This window comes from Babylonia areolata, chromosome 12 (genome assembly GCF_041734735.1).
Source record: "Babylonia areolata isolate BAREFJ2019XMU chromosome 12, ASM4173473v1, whole genome shotgun sequence".
NCBI classification, from domain to species: Eukaryota; Metazoa; Mollusca; class Gastropoda; order Neogastropoda; family Buccinidae; genus Babylonia; species Babylonia areolata.
In genome coordinates, this window is record NC_134887.1 from 24,718,283 (window position 1) to 24,739,927 (window position 21,645).

Below are 21,645 nucleotides of genomic sequence, written 5' to 3' on the forward strand. Positions count from 1 at the left end.
TCCTCGTAGAACTTCGCCTTCACTTCATCCGGGTTGGTCATGGTTGGGCGTAGGCACTGACAATGGTGAGGTGCTTCTGGCCAGATGCCAGTGGGAGTTTCATGGTCATAAGCCTATCGTTGACTCCCTTTGGGATTCCAGCTAGCTTGCTGACAAGTGCTGTTTTTACTGCAAAACCAACGCCAGCCTCACGTCGCTCTTCGCTTCCTCGTCCACTCCAGAAGAAGGTGTAACCAGATCCCCGTTCACAGAGCTCGCCTTCGCCTGCAAGCCGAGTCTCACTCAAGGCTGCGATGTCGATGTTGTATCTGGCGAGTTCGGATGCAACTAGTGCTGTTCTCCTTTGGGGTCTGTCCGCGTTATCTCTGTCCAGGAGAGTCCTTATGTTCCAAGCACCAATGGTGAGAGGAACGATCCTTGTTTTTTTCTTTTCTTTCTCTTTGTTTCGACTGTTGATGTAGGGTCCCCGCCAGCCGCGGTATGCTGGCCAGGGTGATATGGAGCAGGCAATTTTTAGGGCACCTTTTCTAGCCCCTTCCTCATGCCAGGGAGGTGAGCAGTGCATTCCTAAAGAGGGCTGCTCAGACGCTCAGACGGCTGCCGAGCTCCATCGCTGCTCCTGTCGACGAAGAACGACCCTATGGCCTGAGCCGCCTGCGTGCAGGTCTGCGGCTGCGACTGCCAGTGTACCCACACCTGTCGTTTCGTCGCTCGCCTGTCGCCACAGGACTTGGGGGTGATGAAATGATGAAGGATGAAAGGTCATTTTGGATGACTGATGACTTGCGCGATGAGTTTGTTTAAAGTGAAGAGGAGTTGCGCAACGTCGACCTCACTCTCTCGTCCGGGTCCACCAATTTCCAGTGGCAAGACTAAGTCGAGACGACTGGAGGATGAGCACGGATGCAGTGGATGACCAAGATATCCTTTCGGTGTCTCATCTTGCTCTCTGCACTCCACAGTGCGTTGCTGTAACCGCCTTCCTCTCCGTTGAACCGATAGGTTTCTTCCGCAGATTCTGCCGGATCCAGACTTCGCATACATGGGTAGACACACCCCGGGGGCCAACTGCGTGTGGCATGCACACAGCACAGTGGAGCTAGATGGCCGTCGGTGGCTCTCCTGAGCCGACGACCTTTTATGGATCTCCATAAGGGTGTCTAGCCACCCGCCTCACCAGTCCCAGAAGGGAGCGGTGGAAGTGCCGGTTTAGTCGTCGGCAACCCGACCCTGAACAGGTTGTACTGGATTACAGGTTACCAGTAGCAGATCTAAAGACCTGACTGATGTACAAGAGGTATGGAGCACCTTTAGAGATGCTGTGTACACAGCAGCAGCTGACACACTCGGCTTTGTACAGAGGAGCCACAAAGACTGGTTTGATGAGAACGACCAAACTGAGAACCTCCAAGCTCCTGAACACACTGCATATACGGCATGAGGATCACATTTCTGATAAAGACTGCCAAAGGAAGGAGAACCAGTTCTTGCAAACCAAGCAACTCGTACAGAAGAGGCTGCATAAGATGAAGAACACCTGGTAGGAGAGAAAGTCCGAAGAGCTTCAGTCCGCTGCTGATGCTCATGAAATGAAGACCTTCCATGATGGTCTCCGAGCTGTGTATGGGCCGAGAGTCACAGGATCAACACCTGTCTGAGCCTTGGACCAGACCACCTTCCTGACAGACAAGAAAGACATCCTTGTCCACTGAGCAGAACACTTCAACACCGTCCTCAACAGGGACTCGTCCGTATCTGACGAGGTAATTGCAGCCTTCCCACAGCTACAGCTACCAGTCAATGACTCACTAGCTGCCCCTCCCACCAAGGCCGAGACCCGGAAGGCCCTGAAGCTGACAACGTCAGGAAAAGCATCATGAGCGGATGGAATCCAGACCAACATCTACAAGAATGGAGGCAAGGTGCTGACAGACAAGCTGACCGCCCTGTTCCAGTCTATCTGGGAGAGAGGGGAGGTCCCCCAGGATTTCATGGATGCTTCAATTGTCCACATTTACAAACGGAAAAGAGACAAAACATCCAGTGATAACCACCGTGGAATCTCTCTCCTCTGCATCGCCGTCAAGATCTTCGCCCGCATCATACTGAACAGACTGGTTGACCATGTCTCCAACACAGTCATCCCTGAAGCACAGTGCGGCTTCCGCTCAGGCTGGGGAACATGTGACATGGTGTTTGCCGTACGCCAGATGCAAGAGAAGTGCCGTGAGCAGAACAAGGAGCTCCACATGGTCTTTGTAGACCCAACTAAGGCCTTCAACATGGTGAACCGCCGTGGTCTGTGGAAGATCCTCCTAAAGTTCGGCTGCCCAGACAGGCTAATCCAGCTGATTGCGTCATTCCACGATGGCATGCAGGCGAGAGTACAGGAAAACACTGACATGTCGAATCTGTTCCCTGTGGTAAATGGAGTGAAGCAGGGCTGCGTCCTGGCACCCACACTGTTCTCCATTCTCTTCTCTGCCATGCTGATTGACGCCTTCCAAGACTGTGACCGGGGCATCTACATTCAGTTTCGCACAGATGGCAAACTTTTCAACTTCCGGCGACTCCATGTCAGGTCCAGGGTGTTTGAGGCACTGTTGAGAGAGTTCCTCTTTGCTGATGACTGCGCGCTTGCTGGACACACCCATGAGGACATGCAGTTCATTATGGACAGGTTCTCAACCTCCTGCAGGCGCTTTAGACTCACCATCAGCCTCAGCAAGACCGAGTCCAGGTACCAACCAGCTAGCTCACAGAACGCCAGTGCCTCCCCCACACCTGCAATCAAGATTGATGATACAGAAATCAAGTCAATCGACAAGTTTTGCTACCTGGGCAGCACCCTATGCAGCAACGGAGCCCTTGATACATTAGTGATGCTGCGCATCACCAAGGCCAGCTCCGCCTTTGGCAGACTCAACAACAGGCTGTGGAACAACAAAGGCATCTGGCTCAGCACCAAAATCAAAACATACAGAGCTGTTGTGCTGACCACCTTGTTGTACTGCTGTGAAACATGGACGACGTATCGCCGTCACATTGAACAACTTGAGCAGTTTCACCAGAGATGCCTACGAAAGATCCTCGGCATAAAGTGGCAAGACAGGGTCTCCAACCTCCAGGTCCTAGAGAGGAGCGGCCTGCCCAGCATCGAAAGCCTGCTGATCCAGTGCCAACTACGCTGGACAGGACACGTTGTCCGCATGACAGACAGCAGGATCCTGAAGATCCTTTTGTATGGCCAGCTGAAGGAAGGCCACTGTGAACTTGGAAGACCCTGCAAGCGCTTCAAGGACACCTTGAAGACAAACCTCAAAGCCTGTGACATGGAAATCGCTTCCTGGGGAAACTGATGCCCATGACCGCTGTCACTGGAGGATGCTGTGCTCTAGTGGCATAAAGACGTTCGAAAACAAGAGAACGCTGGCCATTAAGGAGAAGCGTGAGCGAAGGAAGCAGGGCTCAACTTCTGGAGACGTTTTCCCTTGCAACACCTGTGGGAAGTGCTGCACATCCAGAATCGGCCTCTTCTCCCATATGAGGACACACACCGACAGATAAGCCTGCCTGCCTACTCATCCGTTGGACCAACAGGAGACTCCATCAGAGCAGATTTCTGGTTAGTGTGCCATGAAAGTATCCATTATCATTATCATTAAAGTCATAAGGTTGGAATAAACACCTCGATAAGCAGTAAATCCTTCTCCCCTCCAAACAAATCCTTACTTATAAAATGAACAACTGTACTGTCCATGCCTGTCTGAATTTCTGCTGACGAAACTGGACAAATAACTCCACACCAATAACTTGACACCTCCACAATATCTCCCATGTGCAAGAGTTTCTTTGCCAGAGATGAATATGTGTCGTGTCCCTTGAATACATTTTCCTTGAGAAGATTTGTAGAAAAGGTTTCTGTTAAACATGCAATGTCATATTCATCTAAGAATGTTTCTGCTTCTCATTGAATAATACACAAATAAAACCATTATTCTACTTGTCACAGTAAACTCAAATCTCATAGAATAGTTTGAAATATACACACTAGTGGAAAAGTAGGGAGAAGGTCAGGGGGTCGTGGTCGTAGAGAAGAAAATGGAAATCTTGCCACCCTATATTCTCAAGACTTAAAAACAAAACATTTTGTCATCACCCCTCCTCTCTATTGACTATTGTTCATCATTTCTCCTTACTTATCTTTGTTCATTGTATCATTTTCACTTTAAACTCTCAAGATTTAGTATACAGCAAAACATGAATCCCTCTCTCTCTCTGTGACTTCAGTGACTTTATTTCAATTATATTCATAAAATTTAACAAATACTTATTCATTCTGCAGATCTGGGTGTTTGTTATGACCACTAAGTTTAGTGCATGTATTTCTGATGCAATATCTTGTCATAATTTGTCATGTCTGCTTACTTAGTAGGACAAACCTGCATGTATTGACAGATGATATATATATATATACAGAGATGCCCATCCCTGTCAAGTATTTGTAGGAACAATCAGGAAATTTGGTAGGAACACTTTGAATTTGGTAGGAACACTTGGAGGACTCTGAGACACATCATCAAACGTACATTTTATCTACAAGGTTTGTGAGTTTGTTGCTGCTGCTAAAAGCAGAACTTTTGTTAATATGCCTGGCACTTTTGAAGTGTCTGTTGACATCGCCTGTCCCCCAGTGACTGATAGAAATGTCAAACTCACACAGTACAATGAACATGCAAGTTCCCCAAAATGGAAGGCACAATGCACAGATATTTTTCAGTATATATTTGGCGAAACTTCTGTTCCCGCTGCTGCTTCTTTACAGCTGACACATCTGGGCATTGTGTCAGTTCCTCGGTCTTTGTTCGTCTTGTTTCTCATAACTGGAATCCATGGCTGACTTTCTCTGTTTCAAACTGTGGGTTCCTTACTTGCACTCCACCGGGCACAGACGCGGTTTGCAACTTGATTTAGCTATGTTCTCCCTTGTTCTGGCAAACTCTTAAGCTGATTGGTCCACTCAATGCTGTTTCAATGTAAACACGCACGTGATTAGCTGAGCATCATCACGTGAGACCAAGGTTAGTAGTGACTGCCCTGGCCTCATGATCAATAGGTCTAAAGAGTCTGGGTAATGTTTAAACAGGAAAGCATGAGACCATACTATGTAGTCGAAAATGAACTTGTAAGAACAATTTTGACATTGGCATAATGTTGAAAAAAAACTGCGATCGAGCCTAACAAAATATGGTGAAATCATAACAGTTGGCATCTGTGTGTGTGTGTGTGTGTGTGTGTGTATATATATATATATATATATATATATATATATATATATATATGCACATGTACAATACTGGAAATACCCAGTAAAATAATGCAGTCCCTCAGCAGCAACTTTAGTTACGAAATGCTAGTCACCTTGGTCTACATTTTGCTGATCTTTATTGACATATTTTACATATCCCTTTTCTTTTCTCTTTTTTATTAAATGTATATCTAAACTCTTCAAAAATGTGTTTTGCAGTGTTTTTACATTACTTTTGATTTTTACCCTCATGTCCCAAAAAGGAAATTTTCTATCTAAAATTACGTTTAAGTAACATACTTACTGTGACCCACTAGTGCAGACTCCAGAAGGGGTCTGACATTCCTGTTCTGTGCAAACTACTATCTGCCAATGTGGAGAAAACGAAAGTAGCTATGGCCGATAACCTCCCGGAAGTAGGTACCCTCCCCTCTGCCCCCCTGGCTAGCGCCCTCTTTTGATGGCAATGCCATAACCAGCGCAGCATGCAGGGAAAACAGGAAACGAGGAGGACGGGAGGGTCTTAAATTTGGGTCACGGTAAGCATGTTACTTAAACATAATTTTAGATAGAAAATTTCCTTTTAGTTACACATACTTAACCGTGACCCACTAGTGTAGAATAGCACGACAAGGTGGAGGGCTCACCTGTTCTAATGTCTGTGTGCCAAGATGGCCTATTGTGCAACTACCACAGAAGCAATGCCTCTTGAGCCATCATCCCGCAGGCGTGTGACGTCTCTCAGGTAGAAGTCGATGAAGGTGGCAGGGTTTTTCCAGTAGGCAGCATCCATGATGTCTTGCAGCCATGCTGAGTGGGCTAAGACAAGAGAAGAGGACCATGCTCTGACTTCATGTGCTCTGGCTGAGGAGGCATCAAGTCTCAACCCTGCATCTGCATACGCGCCTTTAATCGCAGTGACTATCCATCGAGACAGAGACGTCTTGCTAATGTCACACGGATGGTCCAGGTTCCAGCTAATGAAGAGGCGTCGTTTAGACGATCGGAAGGAATGCGACCTTTTGAGGTATATGCGCAGGGCCCTGACCAGGCAGAGGAATCCGTCCTCGTCGTCATGGGCCAGTATAGAAGAGAGAGGTTTGATGAAAAGAATGGGAGAGGGTGTACTGCCACTCAGGGCATGTACCTCACTACACTGCCTACCTCAGACTAGTGAGTGTCTTCATGGAGACAAGTGTACACAGATGCCTGCAATGCCTTTAGTTTAGTAGCTTGAAAAGAGCTACAGCAAGGGGTTCAAAGGGGGCCTTGCGGAGGTATTGTAGGACCAGAAAAAGGTCCCATGAAGGGGTCCGAAGGGATTTACGTGCATGACTGAGGGAAGCCGCTCGGACCAGTGCCCTGAGCAGGGGGTCATCTGAGAAAGAGGGCCCGCCAAGTTGCCGAAGAGTGGAGCTGATTGCAGCGCGATGGACACGTACTGCGGAGGCAGAGGCCTTTGGAGGAGGAGAGGAAGGCAAGAAAGTTGGCGAGATCCATATTGGTTGGGTGTGTGGGATTAACCTAGTGGGTTGAGCACCAGGAGAGTCAGCGGTTCCAGTGTGCAGAGTAAACGCCTTGAGTGCCTTTGCGATGTGACCTGCAGACAAGGTCAGCCATGTCATCAGAGGCGCATAGTGCTGACAGAGATTCCTGCACAGTAGCCAGGCGTGTAGGTTGAGGACCTCTGGGTTTCCGTGGGGGATGCCCGAGCAGGGCTGGACTAGGGAGTGTCTGCCAATGTGAAGGTAGAGTGGGGGAACGTGAGTGAGGTGGAGAAGGTCGGGGAACCACGGCTGTGCTGGCCAGTGTGGTGCGATGAGAATCATGGCGATGCTCTCCAGCCTTGCCTTTCTGAGGACTTTTCCCATGATGGGAAGGAGGGAAGGCGTACCCTGAAAGGTTGGACAAGCTGATCGACAGACCGTCTATGGCCCAGGCCTGCAGGTCTGGGACTGGGGAGACATATGTTGGAATGCGGAAGTTGAATCTTGTGGCGAAGAGATCCACATGTGGTTTGTGCCAATGGTCCCAGATCGGTTGAAGTGTCGAGCGTAACAGGGTCCACTTCGTTTGGAGTACAGTGTGGGATCTGCTGAGGTAATCTGCGAGAATGTTCAGCTTGCCTGGGACATGTCGTGCTGTCAGGTGGATGCTGTGCTTTTGACACCAGAGGAGGACTGTCTCCGCAAGCGAGGACAGCTGGTGTGAGTGTGCCCCCACTGTTTGTTTAGATAACATGCTACCATCGTGTTGCCTGTGCACAGCATGATTGACCTGTGTGAAACGTGGGGGAAGAAGTGCTGGAGGGCCAGGAAGACCACCTCCAGCTCCAGTTTGTTGGTGTGCCATGACTGCTGTTGCGGGGTCCAAGTCCCCGACGCTGTGTGGTTCTCCATGCGGGCACCCCAGCTCATATTGGAGGCATCTGTGTACAGTTGTACATCCATTGTTAGGTTCGAGATCGGAACCCTGGCCTTGAGCCATTGCATGTCCATCCAGCGCTGGGTCGACTGTGAGAACCATGTGCCTAGAGGTATATGGGTGTCCCATGTCTGTAAAGACTGTGATCACCTGTCCTGGAAGTGTCGCTGAAATGGACGTTTGTGTAGTCTCCCTAGTGGAACTAGTGCAGCGAGGGACTCCATGAAGCCTAGCAGGAGGCTGTGTAGCCTGTGGAGGCAAGGCATGGCCCGACATATGGTCACTGATATTGAATCGATCGCCATACCCAGGAATTCGAACTGCTGAGAGGGCTCCAGTTCCAATTTTTCTGCGTTCATTAGAAAGCCCAGTGATTGGCACTGGTTCCTGACAAGGTTCAGGTGATGCTGGCAGAGGGCCCTGCTCTCCGCAAGAATCAACCAGTCGTCTAGGTAGACCCTCAGGCGTATGCCCTTGCTCCTGAGGGCTAGGCATAGTTCCCTGACCACCCTGGTGGGGGGAAGCACTCTGAGGGAAGCGTGTTCTGGCGAAGAGCGCACGCATGGGGAGCGGTCAAGCACAGCATCCTCCTGGCCAAAATGCTGAACGAAAGGGGAGAAAATGGTGATATCAAGACTGGCTGGTTGATCAGTGGGGATTTCCATAAGGGCTCTGGCAAGGCCCACAAGGAAGTTGTCTATGGCGGCAGTCGATTCTAAAGATATTCTGACAGCTTCCTCCAGATCCATAAGGAATCTGTCAGGCAATGCTACTGTGCGATTGCCATGCAAGTTGTGCGGGAGGAGTAGGAGGTTTTCCTGAGAAAGAGGCAGGGGTCTTTGAGGAATAGGACCTGGAGCTAAAAGTGGGGGTTTTGAAGTGGGTCGGGGCAGGGTTTTCAAGAATTTCCCTCGACCCATTGCGGCTGGAAAATTTGGTACAGAGTCAGATGCGTGCCAGTGTGTTTTGCTGGGCCTCAACTACCATGGTCGACTGTTTAAGTGCATAGTGAGGGCCATGGGAGGATCTGTGGATGCCCATAATCTCCATAGCACCACAGGTTTGAGGCGTGCCTTGTGCGTGAATTGTCTCCACCCTATTTGGAGTGTAGGAAGCTAGAAGGGCTAGTGCTTCTTGCAAGGAAACCAGCTGATTATCTTCTGAAGGTGGTTCCTCTGTATCTGTGTCCCCATCAGAAAATGGCATAGGATGATGGGTCAGGCTGTGTGCTGAGCACATGACCGGTGTGGTTGCACTGGGTGCTTCCCGTTGTAGGGGAGAGGAGCGGCTGGGAGGTGGTAGTGGAGGGTGGAAGCAGATTTGCTGCAGCAGAAGGAGCAGTAGTAGGTGTGGCACCAGGAAGCAGAGTGGTGCATAATTGCTGCAGCAAGTTAACAATGAGTTGCTGGTTGTTTGGTTGAGCAGCTTGCTGAGAAACCATTAGTGGCTGGGAAACAGCAGCAACTGGCGGTGTAGCAGATAGGGTCATCACTGCATAGCTTGTAGGAACCGTGCATCCACCCGCACTGTAGGCGAGGGGCAGTGCCTTTGCAAGGGAAGTAACTGCGACAGTCACCGGTAAGGGTGCCGAAGCAGGAGCTGCCCCCCTTGGATCGGGTGTTCGTGACAAGGGGGAGAGTGCACGCGTATGGGCGAGCGTATCCCCTAGTGGACCACCTTCCTCCCTACACATGGGGAGGGCATCCCTACGCGCCTCGGTCGCCAATGGATCTGAGACAGTCGAGGCATGCCACGTGGGAGGCCCGTGATCCGATGTCACAGCCGCCACCATGGACACATCGCACATAGGTCCCAGTCTAGCGTGCGGATCCAAAGCAAACGTATGGTGTTGTTTCCCCAAAGGCTTGTGGTACATTCTTCTTCTTCTTCTTCTTCGTTCGTGGGCTGCAACTCTCACGTTCACTCGTATGCACACGAGTGGGCTTTTACGTGTATGACCGTTTTTACCCCGCCATATAGGCAGCCATACTCCGCTTTCGGGGGTGTGCATGCTGGGTATGTTCTTGTTTCCATAACCCACCGAACGCTGACATGGATTACAGGATTTTTAATGTGCGTATTTGATCTTCTGCTTGCATATACACATGAAGGGGGTTCAGGCACTAGCAGGTCTGCAGGCTGACCTGGGAGATCGGAAAAATCTCCACCCTTTACCCACCAGGCGCCGTCACCGTGATTCAAACCCGGGACCCTCAGATTGAAAGTCCAACACTCTATCCACTCGGCTATTGCGTCCGTCTGTGGTACATTCCATTGTTGAGACTGTGGGCATGGGCAAAGAGATAAAGGAGGTCGACTCGGGCACTGCCAACTGGCACAGCCGAGAAATCGCAGATCACGTCAAGTCCGTTCGCAGATCAAAATGAACAGCATCAATGGCACTACTGACCTGAGTGTGGGGTAACAAACCCCTAGAAGTCACCGGAGAAGGCGTAGGAGGTGGTGGGGGTCTGGAGTCGACCGGAGGGAGCGGAGGAAGTGGAGGAGGCGTGGGGTTGGCGTTGTTGAGAGAGCCAGAAGTAGAGGGCCCAGAGTGTTCGCGGATCGATTGTGATCGCGCCTTAATTTTAGCCCGATCTCCCAATCGACTCACATAATTTTGTGACCTGGCTGAAGACATAATTGGACAAAAAGCAGAAACGCCAAAGAATCAATAGACAGATAGAAAATGCAAAAAAAAAAACTTAGCCATATGAAGAGCACAGGAACAGGAGTCGAGATGGCTGCCGGAAAAAGAGGGCGCTAGCCAGGGGGGCAAAGGGGAGGTTACCTACTTCCGGGAGGTTATCGGCCATAGCTGCTTTCGTTTTCTCCTCATAGGCAGATAGTAGTTTGCACAGGACAGGAATGTCAGACCCCTGCCGGAGTCTGCACTAGTGGGTCACAGTTAAGTATGTGTAATTAAACTGTTTCTAGTATTATACATGTGCGCATATATATTTATTGGAATGATTGTAACTATAAAACACTTACAGAATAAAATCATTGGAACTGGCGCTATATAAATAAACTTATCATTATCATCATTTGGAGGACAACTTCCTTGTCCCACTTACTTCTACAGGAGTGGTAACCTTTATCAAATCCTTCACAGTGTCCGTCAACTCGTGCGTTTCACGAATGAAATGAAACACATGGTAGACATTTGTATCAAAGATCTTGAGTGGGTGTTGACAATCTCTAAACACTCAATCTGGTGCAAATTTGTTTGGTTCAAGTGCATGAGGTAAACAGATGCTGCCATTTTTTTATGCCTTAAGTGTGAGACTACAGCCTTTTCACCAAGGAAATTATGGGACTAAATTTTGACTGGTTATTACAGAATAGAACCCACCAAAATTAAATGTTTTTTTAGGAATTTGGTTCATAAATGATTTATAAAACTGTGCAAATATGAACTACAATGAAAAAAATAGCAGATGTTACACAACTGTCGAGGGTATGGATAAGAAGACAGCTGACATCCCTAAAAAAACCCATCTCCCTGGCATAAAAAATTAAATTCATGCATACACTTGGTATATCAATTTTTCTGTATGCTTGTGAATCCTGGGCCCTCAGTGCTGACCTCCGGAGATGCACTGAAGCCCTTGAGGTGAGATGCTACCGTAAGATCCTGAACATCTTATACAGATACCACATCACAAATGAGGTGGTCCAAAACAGATTAACTGCAACATTTGGGGCACATGAGAATCCATACTCCATAGCACTGTAAAAAAATGAAAAAAGATGTGATATGGACATGTGACAAGATCACTAGGCCTGGCAAAAAACATCCTGCAAGGTGCAGCACCAGGATGAAGACGAAGAGGCAGACAGAAGAAGAGGTGGGAAGATAACATTCAGGAGTGGACAAGCTTGTCTTTTGCCGAGATGCATTTGAGAGAGCAGCCCACCACTGAGACAGATGGCAGAAGACTGTCAGAGTCATCAGTGGTGCCTCCACAACCCCACCTGGGGTTACAAGACTGATGATGATGATGATGATGATGGTGACACACCTTGGAAGGGTAGCTGTTCTAAAATCATTGATTTTATCAAAATAGACTCATTTGTGGATTTTGATGCCTAATCCACCTAAAATTTTATTTCACACTTTGCAAAATCACTGTTATAGTTTTAACTGGAACAAAAAGAATGACAAAATTATTAGAAAAAATGCACATAAAAGTATCAGAAGTGGTGGTCTGGGATTACTGGAATTCAAAACCTTAATGTCTTCTCTAAAATTAACTTGGATAGAGAAAGTTGGGACAATGTATCATAAATAGAAAAAATATTGCAATGGCTAATTTTCCTGTGCTTAGCAATATTTACCCCTGAAAATGGAGTATGGCTGGCTATATGGTGGGGTAAAAATAGTCATACATACATGTAAAAGCCCACTCGTGTACATACAAGTGAATGTGAGAGTTGCAGCCCATGAACGAAGAAGAAGTAATATTCAGAAATACAGGCCAGAAGTAACAGTATTTTTTCTCAATCAAATACTCTTTGGACAGATGTATTTACGCATACAAAGAATTTTTCTATGACATTAACTGTAATAATTCTGTCGAAATTCTTGCAGAACCATTATTCTATAATCTAAAAATCACAAATATGGAAAACATTTATAATATAATATATTTATATATCTAAAGCATGGATGAATAAAGGTATACAATGTATTGCACACTTTTTGCTTGAAAATGGACATTATAGTTTTTATAAATAATTCAAACGAAAACATGATGTCGATATCAATTTTCTTACTTTTGCTGGTTACAAATCAGCAATAAAAGAGTACATTATAAAAACCAGAACATAACTGTAGATAATGATCAATTTTTGAATATGTCTATATTGTTCAAAAATTGAAATCATTATGGGCAATGGTGTCAATCCACAGTGTTGGTCAAAATGGGATGAAAAACTAAACATCGTAAATCACTGGGAAAAAAAAGTCTTTTGAGTTTTGTACAAAAGCAAGATTCCTGAAGTTAAATTGAAATGGTTTCAGATAAGAAGTGTACACAGATGCTGGGGGACAAATGTTATGCTTAAAGAGATGGTCGTATTTAACAATAATCAATGCAATTTTTGTAACATAACAGAAGATGGTATTGGAGTAGACTCATGTTTTGGTTATGCACAATTATTCAATGTTTCTTGCAATGGATTTCATTAATAAAAGAAGTCCAAATGCTTAAAATTTGTGAATAACTGAATCATTAGCCATATTTGGACTTGACAAAAATATAGCCACTGGTCCTACCTTGTATTTCATTTTGTTACTGGCTAAACAAAACTTGTACCAATGCAAAGTAAACAACACTATACCTGTTCAGCAAGGTTTCATTGATAAACTGAAATACAGATACAGCTGAAGAATATACTTATAGCCAGGAACAAACTGCTTTATAATGACTGTATTAGCAAACGGTCTCCATATAAATCCCTGGTTTTTTTTAAAATATAAATCAAAGTAAAGAATATATATTGTGTTAAAACAAATATGATATTGATATGTTATATCTTGTATCATATTTTGAAACTCAGACTGTCAGAGCATGGCCATATATGTGTTTATACTGTGAGACTGACAACCCACAATCTCTCAAGTTTTTTGTTTTTTTTCCTCAAGGCCTGACTAAGCGCATTGGGTTACGCTGCTGGTCAAGCATCTGCTTGGCAGATGTGGTGTAGCGTATATGGATTTGTCCGAACGCAGTGACGCCTCCTTGAGCTACTGAAACTGAAACTGAAACTCTCAAGTTTCTTATGTTATAGTGTGTCAGGCACCAATGGTAGAGATTTTGCAGCACACGTTGCTTACTGACAGACCCCTCCTACTCCCATCCCCCCTCCTCTCCTTCCTTCCCCCTTCTTTTCTTACCAATACACTAAATGAACTCCTTCCTCGGACAGGCTGTAAACCCCCTCCCCCACTTTTTCTACCATCTCTCCCTTCCCCCATCCCCTTTACCCTTGGCCACAGAGTGCCGAGATAGCAAGACCAGAATTTATGGGCGTTGATACTTCATAGGATGGCACCCCATTTATCCTAACCCCCCTTCTCCTTTTCACCCCCCTTACCCCCACAGGCCCCCTCCCTGGCATCTATCCCTGCCTACACCCCCTCTCCCTCCTCACCCCCTCTAGCACTGAGTCCAGAGGAAGCAAGTTATTGTGGAATATAAATACTAATTAAATGTGATGTCTCTTGGGATGTCAGGCCACAGCTGTTTACAGTCCCCTGCCCTTTTTCATTTCCTTTCCATCAACATCATTGATTTCTCCCTTGTTGACCCTTCCTCTCTGATTCTGATATTTACCACACATGACACTACCAGTAGTGTGTGTGTGCTATCCATGTTGATCTCTGGCAGGATGGCATCTGCTTCAATGGTCACCGCATGATATGGTGTGTTTATCATCAGCTGTTTAGAACAGAATCAGGGCTGGGCGATCTTTCCTCCCCTTTCCCTTCCCATTTTCGTCACTTCCACCCCCCTCCCCACCCTCCTCCTTCCCCTTCTCCTTGGCAGTGTGGGTTCCGTGGGAAAGCATCAAAAGTGTAAAGTCTAGCACTGCTGGTTCCAGATTGGTTAGTTTCCTCCACAGCCAGTGTGGGAGGGCCTGGTAGTGTACCTGGCTGATTGGTCAGTTGACCTCAACCAATTGGGAAGATCTGGGTTGTAAGATAATTTGCACTGAGTGAATGGGTGAGAGAGAATAAAACCAGTATGCAGAGGGGTTTCGTCCTTTTCTCCCTTGCCAAGAAGAAGCCAAAAGAGCCAGACTGACAAGACAATACCAGGGGGCTGTAAGTATCTAATCAGCATCTATTTTTCGGACTTAGTTGAATGCTTGGTTCCTGGTATTGGGTTCTGTGACTAACACATTTCCCCAGTGGGATTGTGTTCCGTCACATGAACATGAAGTGAATCTCACTTTAATTATTGATATGTCAGCCAGGATCTGTGTGTGAAAGATAGGTATTTGTTTAGATTTCTTCCAGATACTCTTGGGGGTATTAAACAGTGGTGGAGAAATGGGACTTTGAATTTTTTGCTCTTGGAAAATGACCTACTCCTGCCTCTGTTTTCTCTAGATCAAAAGATGAATGGGAACCATGACTTAGTCCAAAGTCATGGGGCTGGAAGAGAAAAGGGCTGTTGGAAAACAGATATGAAGAATAGGCAACTTATAAGGGTACGACCAGTGTTAGTGGTAAATCATGGAGATTCTGAGAGTGTCTTGTGGACAATGAAGTCAACACCTGTGTTGGCTAAGAATCAGTAGCCTGTACATAGTTGGTTTTGTCATATATTCCTTGTGGTAGCTTAGTGTGTTTGACGTTGTAATTTTCTTGGCTTGCATTATTAGTTGTTGTAACACTTGGATGTTCTCAGTGCTACTGGGACATATTTAATTTGGTGATTGTTGGTTATCACTGCTCTGATTTGTCCTTTCTTTGTTACTTCAATTCAGTCTGCATGTCTCGGATGTTGATGTGATTATGAGTCTGTTTTACTTTGGTTAATTGAACTCACTTATTATTTCATGAATCCTGAAAGTTTCGTGTCTAAGTCAAGAAACCCCAAGGCATTTAATGAAATGATCTAAAAGTGAGTAATGTATGGAGGTTCAGTTCCATAGTGAAACATGTCTTTTCTGTTTATTTTTCACAAAAGACTAACTGCAGTACAGCTTTATGGTGTCTGTGGTTACACTGAACAATAGTAATTGAAATGGGTTTAAGTACATTATTTGTAATTGGTTGTACTGGTGTTTTGTTTTGTTTTTGTAACTTAGTTCCTGAAGTTCTGGAAATAGTTTGGTGTTAGTTGAATTGTAATGTTGTATCACACGAACATTATGACACTTTTGGCTGATGTGGTATTGCACAGTTAATGTAACTGGAATGTGTTGATGCAGATACCATGACTTGTGAGAGAGCATAGCCAGCATGTGTATGGCTTAATTGTATTTGAGGCTAGTGACTGAGGGAAAAGTGGTTAAAATACACAATGTAGCCAATACATGACTAAATGGAGTACTGGTTTAGGGTATTTGGTATCCCCCCCCCCACCCCCCGCCCTTTTCTGTTTCCTACAGGTTGATATTATGGTATGATGCTTGGACATCATGTTTGGGTTTACAGGTTGTGCATCTTGGCTTACATAAATGATAATGTTGAGTAACATGTCAGTGGTGTGTCAATTGTTGACATACTGTGGGAACAATGTAAACATTCAGTCACAAAGAAACACAGAGATTATGTGTGTTGCATCTGTGCAGAATGTTTTGGTTGCAACAGTTGGAGTTATTTTGAGGTATGACATACCTATTTCGTATGTTAGGTGGTGATGGTTATATTCAAGGTGAACAAATCTACAGGCTAACTGTATGTTCATGCTTTTCCATGTGTGTGCACATGGGTGATAATGCAACATGGGGAACATGTGTGACTTGGTAGTTGTGATTACCATGTGCTGTAGTCATGTGTTATATGCCAGTGGGGTAAAACATAGCTGTATGTGTTCAATACGATTTGAGACCACTGAGAGGCAGTCCTATGTTGGTGCACACAAGGTTGCTATATATTTACCAAATTACTTGGTAACTATATGATTCCCATGTAAAAAATTCTACCAATGAGATACTTTGCAGAGGCAAAGTACAGATTTGTTCAGTCTTAATGGAAACGGCTATTACTGTATGGTGATTTAACTGGAGTTAAACACTGGGAGTTTGTAAATGTCTGCCACATACTTGGTGCGACAGCTATTATTCTATGGTGGTTTGACAGGAGTTAAACACTGGGAGTTAGTAGTTGTTAGTCATATATTTGGTGCACATTAACTTATGTGCCACTGATTGTTGATAGTAAGCTAAAAGAAGCTTGTTTTACATTTTTACATAGATCTCTTTGAGAAGAGAGTGTACGGCTAGACACTGAGTGTCAGAATGGAGAAAGGTTATCTGTGGAATTGTTTACTTGTCCAGACAACATAATGATGTTTCTGTTACATCAGTGTAATTATGTCTAGCATATGTTTTGGTATTGATTTAACCTGGGTTTTAATATTGTGTGTGTTCCAGGTGTGCTGTAAAGTTAGAGAAATAAACACCTCAATTCATCTTTCTAAAAGACCCTGCTGTGGTACGAGGAGAGAGTGGATTGTGCACCTATCCTCTGCCTGTTATCCTACTCAACCCCTACCCCCACCACTACTACCCCCCCTTTAACACTTAAGACTGTTCCCATCAAAATGAAATTACAATGGCTGCAAAATGATTGCAGACTGGCCTGCCAAGTGTTAAAAAAAGACTTACAGTGGCTCTACGGTTGGCTAACTCCTCGCGGCTGTCATGGCGGACAGAAATCCACTTGTCAGAGGTGAGGGTGACACGTGACCATGTCACCTGCTCCCTTGGAACACCTATATGGGCCAGCTGAAAACCATACTAAATCACACTAACATGGCAATGACTTTTAATACATACAGTTTTTGTCAGAATACTGAAAAGTCAAGTACTAAATGACCACAGAAGAATACTTATTTTCCATACTAGTACTACTACTACTGTTTGTAATGATGACTGTAATTAATCATTTCTACAGGGCACTCCCATCATGAATTCCACAAGAATGAAAATCTGTAGAGCTTTTTCTCTATTACTGACTTGCATGCTTTTCTCCAAGAAAAATTATAATGGGTGTGGTGGGTGTCTCTACACATTGACATTGTCATAATGCCAGTGGTGTGTGTATAAATGTATACAATGAGTTTCAAGATTTTCAATCATTCAATGTCTCAAAATAAAATGATAAATTATATAAATTATAGTATGTAATTTGTAAATTACTATTTTCTAAATCATCCAAACAAATAATGCATTCTCATCTCTCTTTTGTTTTGTGTGATAAATTTTCAGTTTATATAATTAACATAAATACACACACACACACACACACACACACACACACATACACATATATATATATATATATATTCCTTAACCACTTTCTGTTTAATAAATCAAGTTACTTGACAAGGTAAGAAAAGGCTTTTAGTTTTGAGGCTTCTGATGACATAATGAACATTCTTAACATAATAGGATGGATTTTTCTTCAGAAAAAAGATGTTTAAAAAAAAAAGGTAGCGCTCTCAGTTGGTGAAGTGACGCACCCTCCCTGGGGAGAGCAGCCCGAATTTCACACAGAGAAATCTGTTGTGACAAAAAAGAGTAATACAATACAGTACAATATGGTACAAATTTTGCCACAGACAACCTCTTTTTTGCCATGGGTTCATTTACATGCATTAAAGGCATGCTGCACATGGGACCTCAAGTTACTGCCTCATCCAGATAACTTGCATCCAATCCACCCATCAAGGTCTAGTGGAGCGGATGGGGGTTGGGGGGGGGGGGGATTCTGGTGAGTCTGGGATTCGATCCTATACCTACTGATTCTCTCACTTCCTAGGCAGAAGTTACTTCCAGGCCACAACTTCAACTCAATTATTGTTGATGTTGTTTCTGAACTAAAATTATAGAACACAAAAATAATCTATAGATGCAAACACTGCTCTGAAACATAACACAATCATGCTTATCAACAACTGTGAACTGTGGACAATTCAAATCTGTTTAAAATTAGAATTACTGTGTACCATGTAAAATTAACTTGTCAAAATGAACTGTCTTTCTCAGTTTCTCATTTCTGTTACTCTGTCAGTAAAATTAACTTGTCAAAATGAACTGTCTTTCTCAGTTTCTCATTTCTGTTACTCTGTCAGTCTGTGTGATTCCATAAACATGTGTGTACTTGCACTGCTCTGGTATCCATGTAGGACAAGAAAATTATTTTTATGCTGCTGTTGTATTGTGGTCAGTACAACCTCCTGGGCTGGAATCAGTCTAGTAAATATTTTACTTAATTAATTATGCTCATTCCACGACTTAAAAGGCTTATAATAGTTCAATGAAGCAAAATTTGGTATAAAAACTATAAAAAAAATTACATACTGACCTGTACCAGTTCGTTAATGGTAATAGGTGGCCCTCTCTCACTGCCAATCCCCATTCCATCCTCCTCTTCGCCGTGGCTTTGTCGATGAATTGTGTGTGATAGAGAAACTGGATGCGGGTGGGTTGTTGGCGATGGCAACATTTTCAGCACATCCCCACAATGCTGGATCGCATAGAGCAAACACTGACATGCTAAGCAGAAAGAAATCAGTAAAATCTACATTTTGCTGACGAAGCAACCAAGATGAAATTTGTCCGCGAACTGGCAGGAGACGAAATCTTCGTGCAAGCGAATTCGAAACGGAAATAGGCTCTTTGTTGTTAGAAGTCGTAAATAGCCTAGCTAGCATCTGTTTTGACGAAGTCAGGAGTCCACTGCCTTCGGCACCACAGGGTGTGGCCAACTTAGTCTGACCCCGTGGCCAACTTACGAGAAAAATAAAGGCCTACTTGATCTGCAAAGCTGCAGCTTATGTGTTTGCTCAATCTCACGCCCATTCATAAATAATGTTGATCCTCATACATACATATAAATAATTAACACTTTTTTCAGTAATCATAATTGTTCAGAAAACACTTGCTAATTACATCTGCATTACCTGAGGAAAATTCTTCACGCCAGCTGGCAGGATGACAACCCCTTCAGAAATCTGGGATGGAAAGCACCTCGGTAAATGAGGTCCCAGTTCTGACAGACTGGACATGTCCGCATGACCGACGACGAGCGCCTCGCCAAGAGTCTCAATGTTTTACGGAGTTCAGCACTATACATTCATGTTCTTGGGCTGCACATTCAACGAGAAATAGCTATGCCAAGGATAGCTGAAAGACAAAGAGAGGAACGGCAAAACTTTTGGAAATACATCAATTTCCAGACTGTCCTAAGAAAGAAGACAAACCAGTCAGCAATCAGACGGAAGCGCCTAATCAAATGAGACAACTTGGGAGACTGCACTTCTTCGCCAAGGATAAAGCTAACATACTAAATGCTCAGTACCAGTCCCATTTTTTACGAAAGAAAAACAGAATGATATTCCGATGCGATCATGAACACCTTTTCCAGTTATGGAGGACATCAGAATTAATATCCTCTCAAGGTCCAAACCGGCCCACACAAGCCGTTGACCGGAAGCGTCAGACGTAATACCAGCCAGAGTACTGAAAGAACTTGATGTGCGGAAGAACTGGCACTACTACTCACGTGGCACCTCTATGCTTGCTGCAAACTACAAACCTGTTTCCCTGACCAGTCTCATTTGCAAATTCGAGAACATGTCATCCGTAGCAACATCACGAGGTATCTAGACCATCACAGCATCCTAATTGGACTGCCAACATATACGGCTTCACTGGATGAGAAGAAGCTGAGAGACCCGTGCCGAGCTCCCCAGTCACTCTGACCCACGAAATCACCTCCAGCCTTGACAAAGGAATCCAAACAAATATTATCACCTTAGACTTCTCTAAGGCCTTAGATAAGGTACCTCGAGTCATGAAAGGCTACTCCGTAAGGACCATCTCTTGAATAAGAGTACTAACGTTCCAGTTGATTAAGGCCTTCCTCACCAACCACACCCAGCAAGTTATAGTTGATGGTGCAAAATCTGACTTTGCTGCTCAATCATTGGGGTACTGTACGTTCTTGACCCCCTCCTCAGTCATTCATAAATTTACTGGTGACCTCCCAGACCAGTTGAACTTGAGTCAAGAACAAGATTGTTTGCAGATGACTGCATGATCCATAGAGAGATCCATCACAACAATGACGGCAAACTACTTCAAGAGGATCTGACCACCATACCTAAAATGGGAAGAAACCTTGGGCAGCAGTTCCACCCAAAAACATAACACCTCAACTTGCTCGCGATTTTAAAGCCTCCCAGATAGCAGGGCCAAATGTGTCCCGCACGGGTCCTATATGGTTAGTCAAATGGGCCCCAGTTGGACAAACACATGTGGGCCCATAAGATTTGGAGCTGGGATCCCAGTGGGAAATCCTATGTCTGTGATGGGCAGCCCCTCAAAAACACATCTCAAACGGGATTACCACATGAATACCACCTTACCATCTGGTGATATTTTGATGGGCCGTCCAACATCCCCAGTGGTGTCCCAGTGGTATTTTGATGGGCTGTCCCATGTCCCCAAACCCCATTCCACCCACCCACCCACAACTGTGCAAACATTTCCCCCTCCCAAACCCCCTCCAACTCCCCCCCCAACCCCCCGCCCCCCAAAACAGCAATTAATTGCTGCTCATGTGAGAAATAAAAGGAATAGTGGGATAAATAACTGGTAAATGAATACAGTGTATAATAGGTGTGACCAAGCGCGCTATGCTTGCTCCAACACTATTCACGCACAAGCCAGAGCAGACGACGTTTTCCCTCCTAACCCTTGCACAGAATATGTGACGTCACTCTGCTTACATCATTTTGTCCTGGCCAGACCACCTGCTGACTGCTCGACCAGTGTCGCGTCGCGATACGTCATTGGCTGAGAGCAAACTTGTGTTTGTGTTCCACAGTATTTAATTAATAGCTCTTTTGTCAGATCAGTAAACTACTAGTATTATATACTGGCAGAATCGTCTTAATTCCATCTTTAAATCTATTCCATTTATGTTTGCCTACGTGAAACTGATTCAACGCAGTTTGTAATTTTCAGCGACGAGCTCGTTAAAACTGACCCTGTTCAGGTGACTTAAATTAAGATTATAAATTCATCTTAAATAATCAACACTTCATTTTACACTCATTATAAAGTAGGCGTTGAGCTCTTTCTTTTGCAACTTATCCGATGCAAATCGGTTCAGTAATCATCTAGAAATCTGTCACTGAACACCTTGTAACAAGCACAGTTCT

At 44.8% G+C, this 21,645-nt stretch overlaps 1 protein-coding gene across 16 annotated transcripts in view; it reads right to left on the minus strand.

The window, feature by feature from the left end:
• The window catches only part of LOC143288466 (clathrin heavy chain 2-like), a 76,459-nt gene extending 57,354 nt beyond the window's left edge, over positions 1-19,105 (minus strand). For all 16 annotated transcript variants that reach the window (XR_013056099.1, XR_013056108.1, XR_013056104.1 and 13 more), the window contains exons 1-2: positions 18,783-19,105; positions 17,081-17,200 (exon numbers count right to left, since the gene is read on the minus strand). Coding sequence is in view for 1 of the 16 variants with exons in the window: in XM_076596987.1 (XP_076453102.1) it covers positions 17,081-17,200; positions 18,783-18,923 (261 nt within the window). In the remaining 15 variants the exon portion in view is untranslated. The remainder of the gene's footprint in view (positions 1-17,080; positions 17,201-18,782) is intronic.
• Between the last annotated feature and the right edge of the window lie 2,540 nt (positions 19,106-21,645).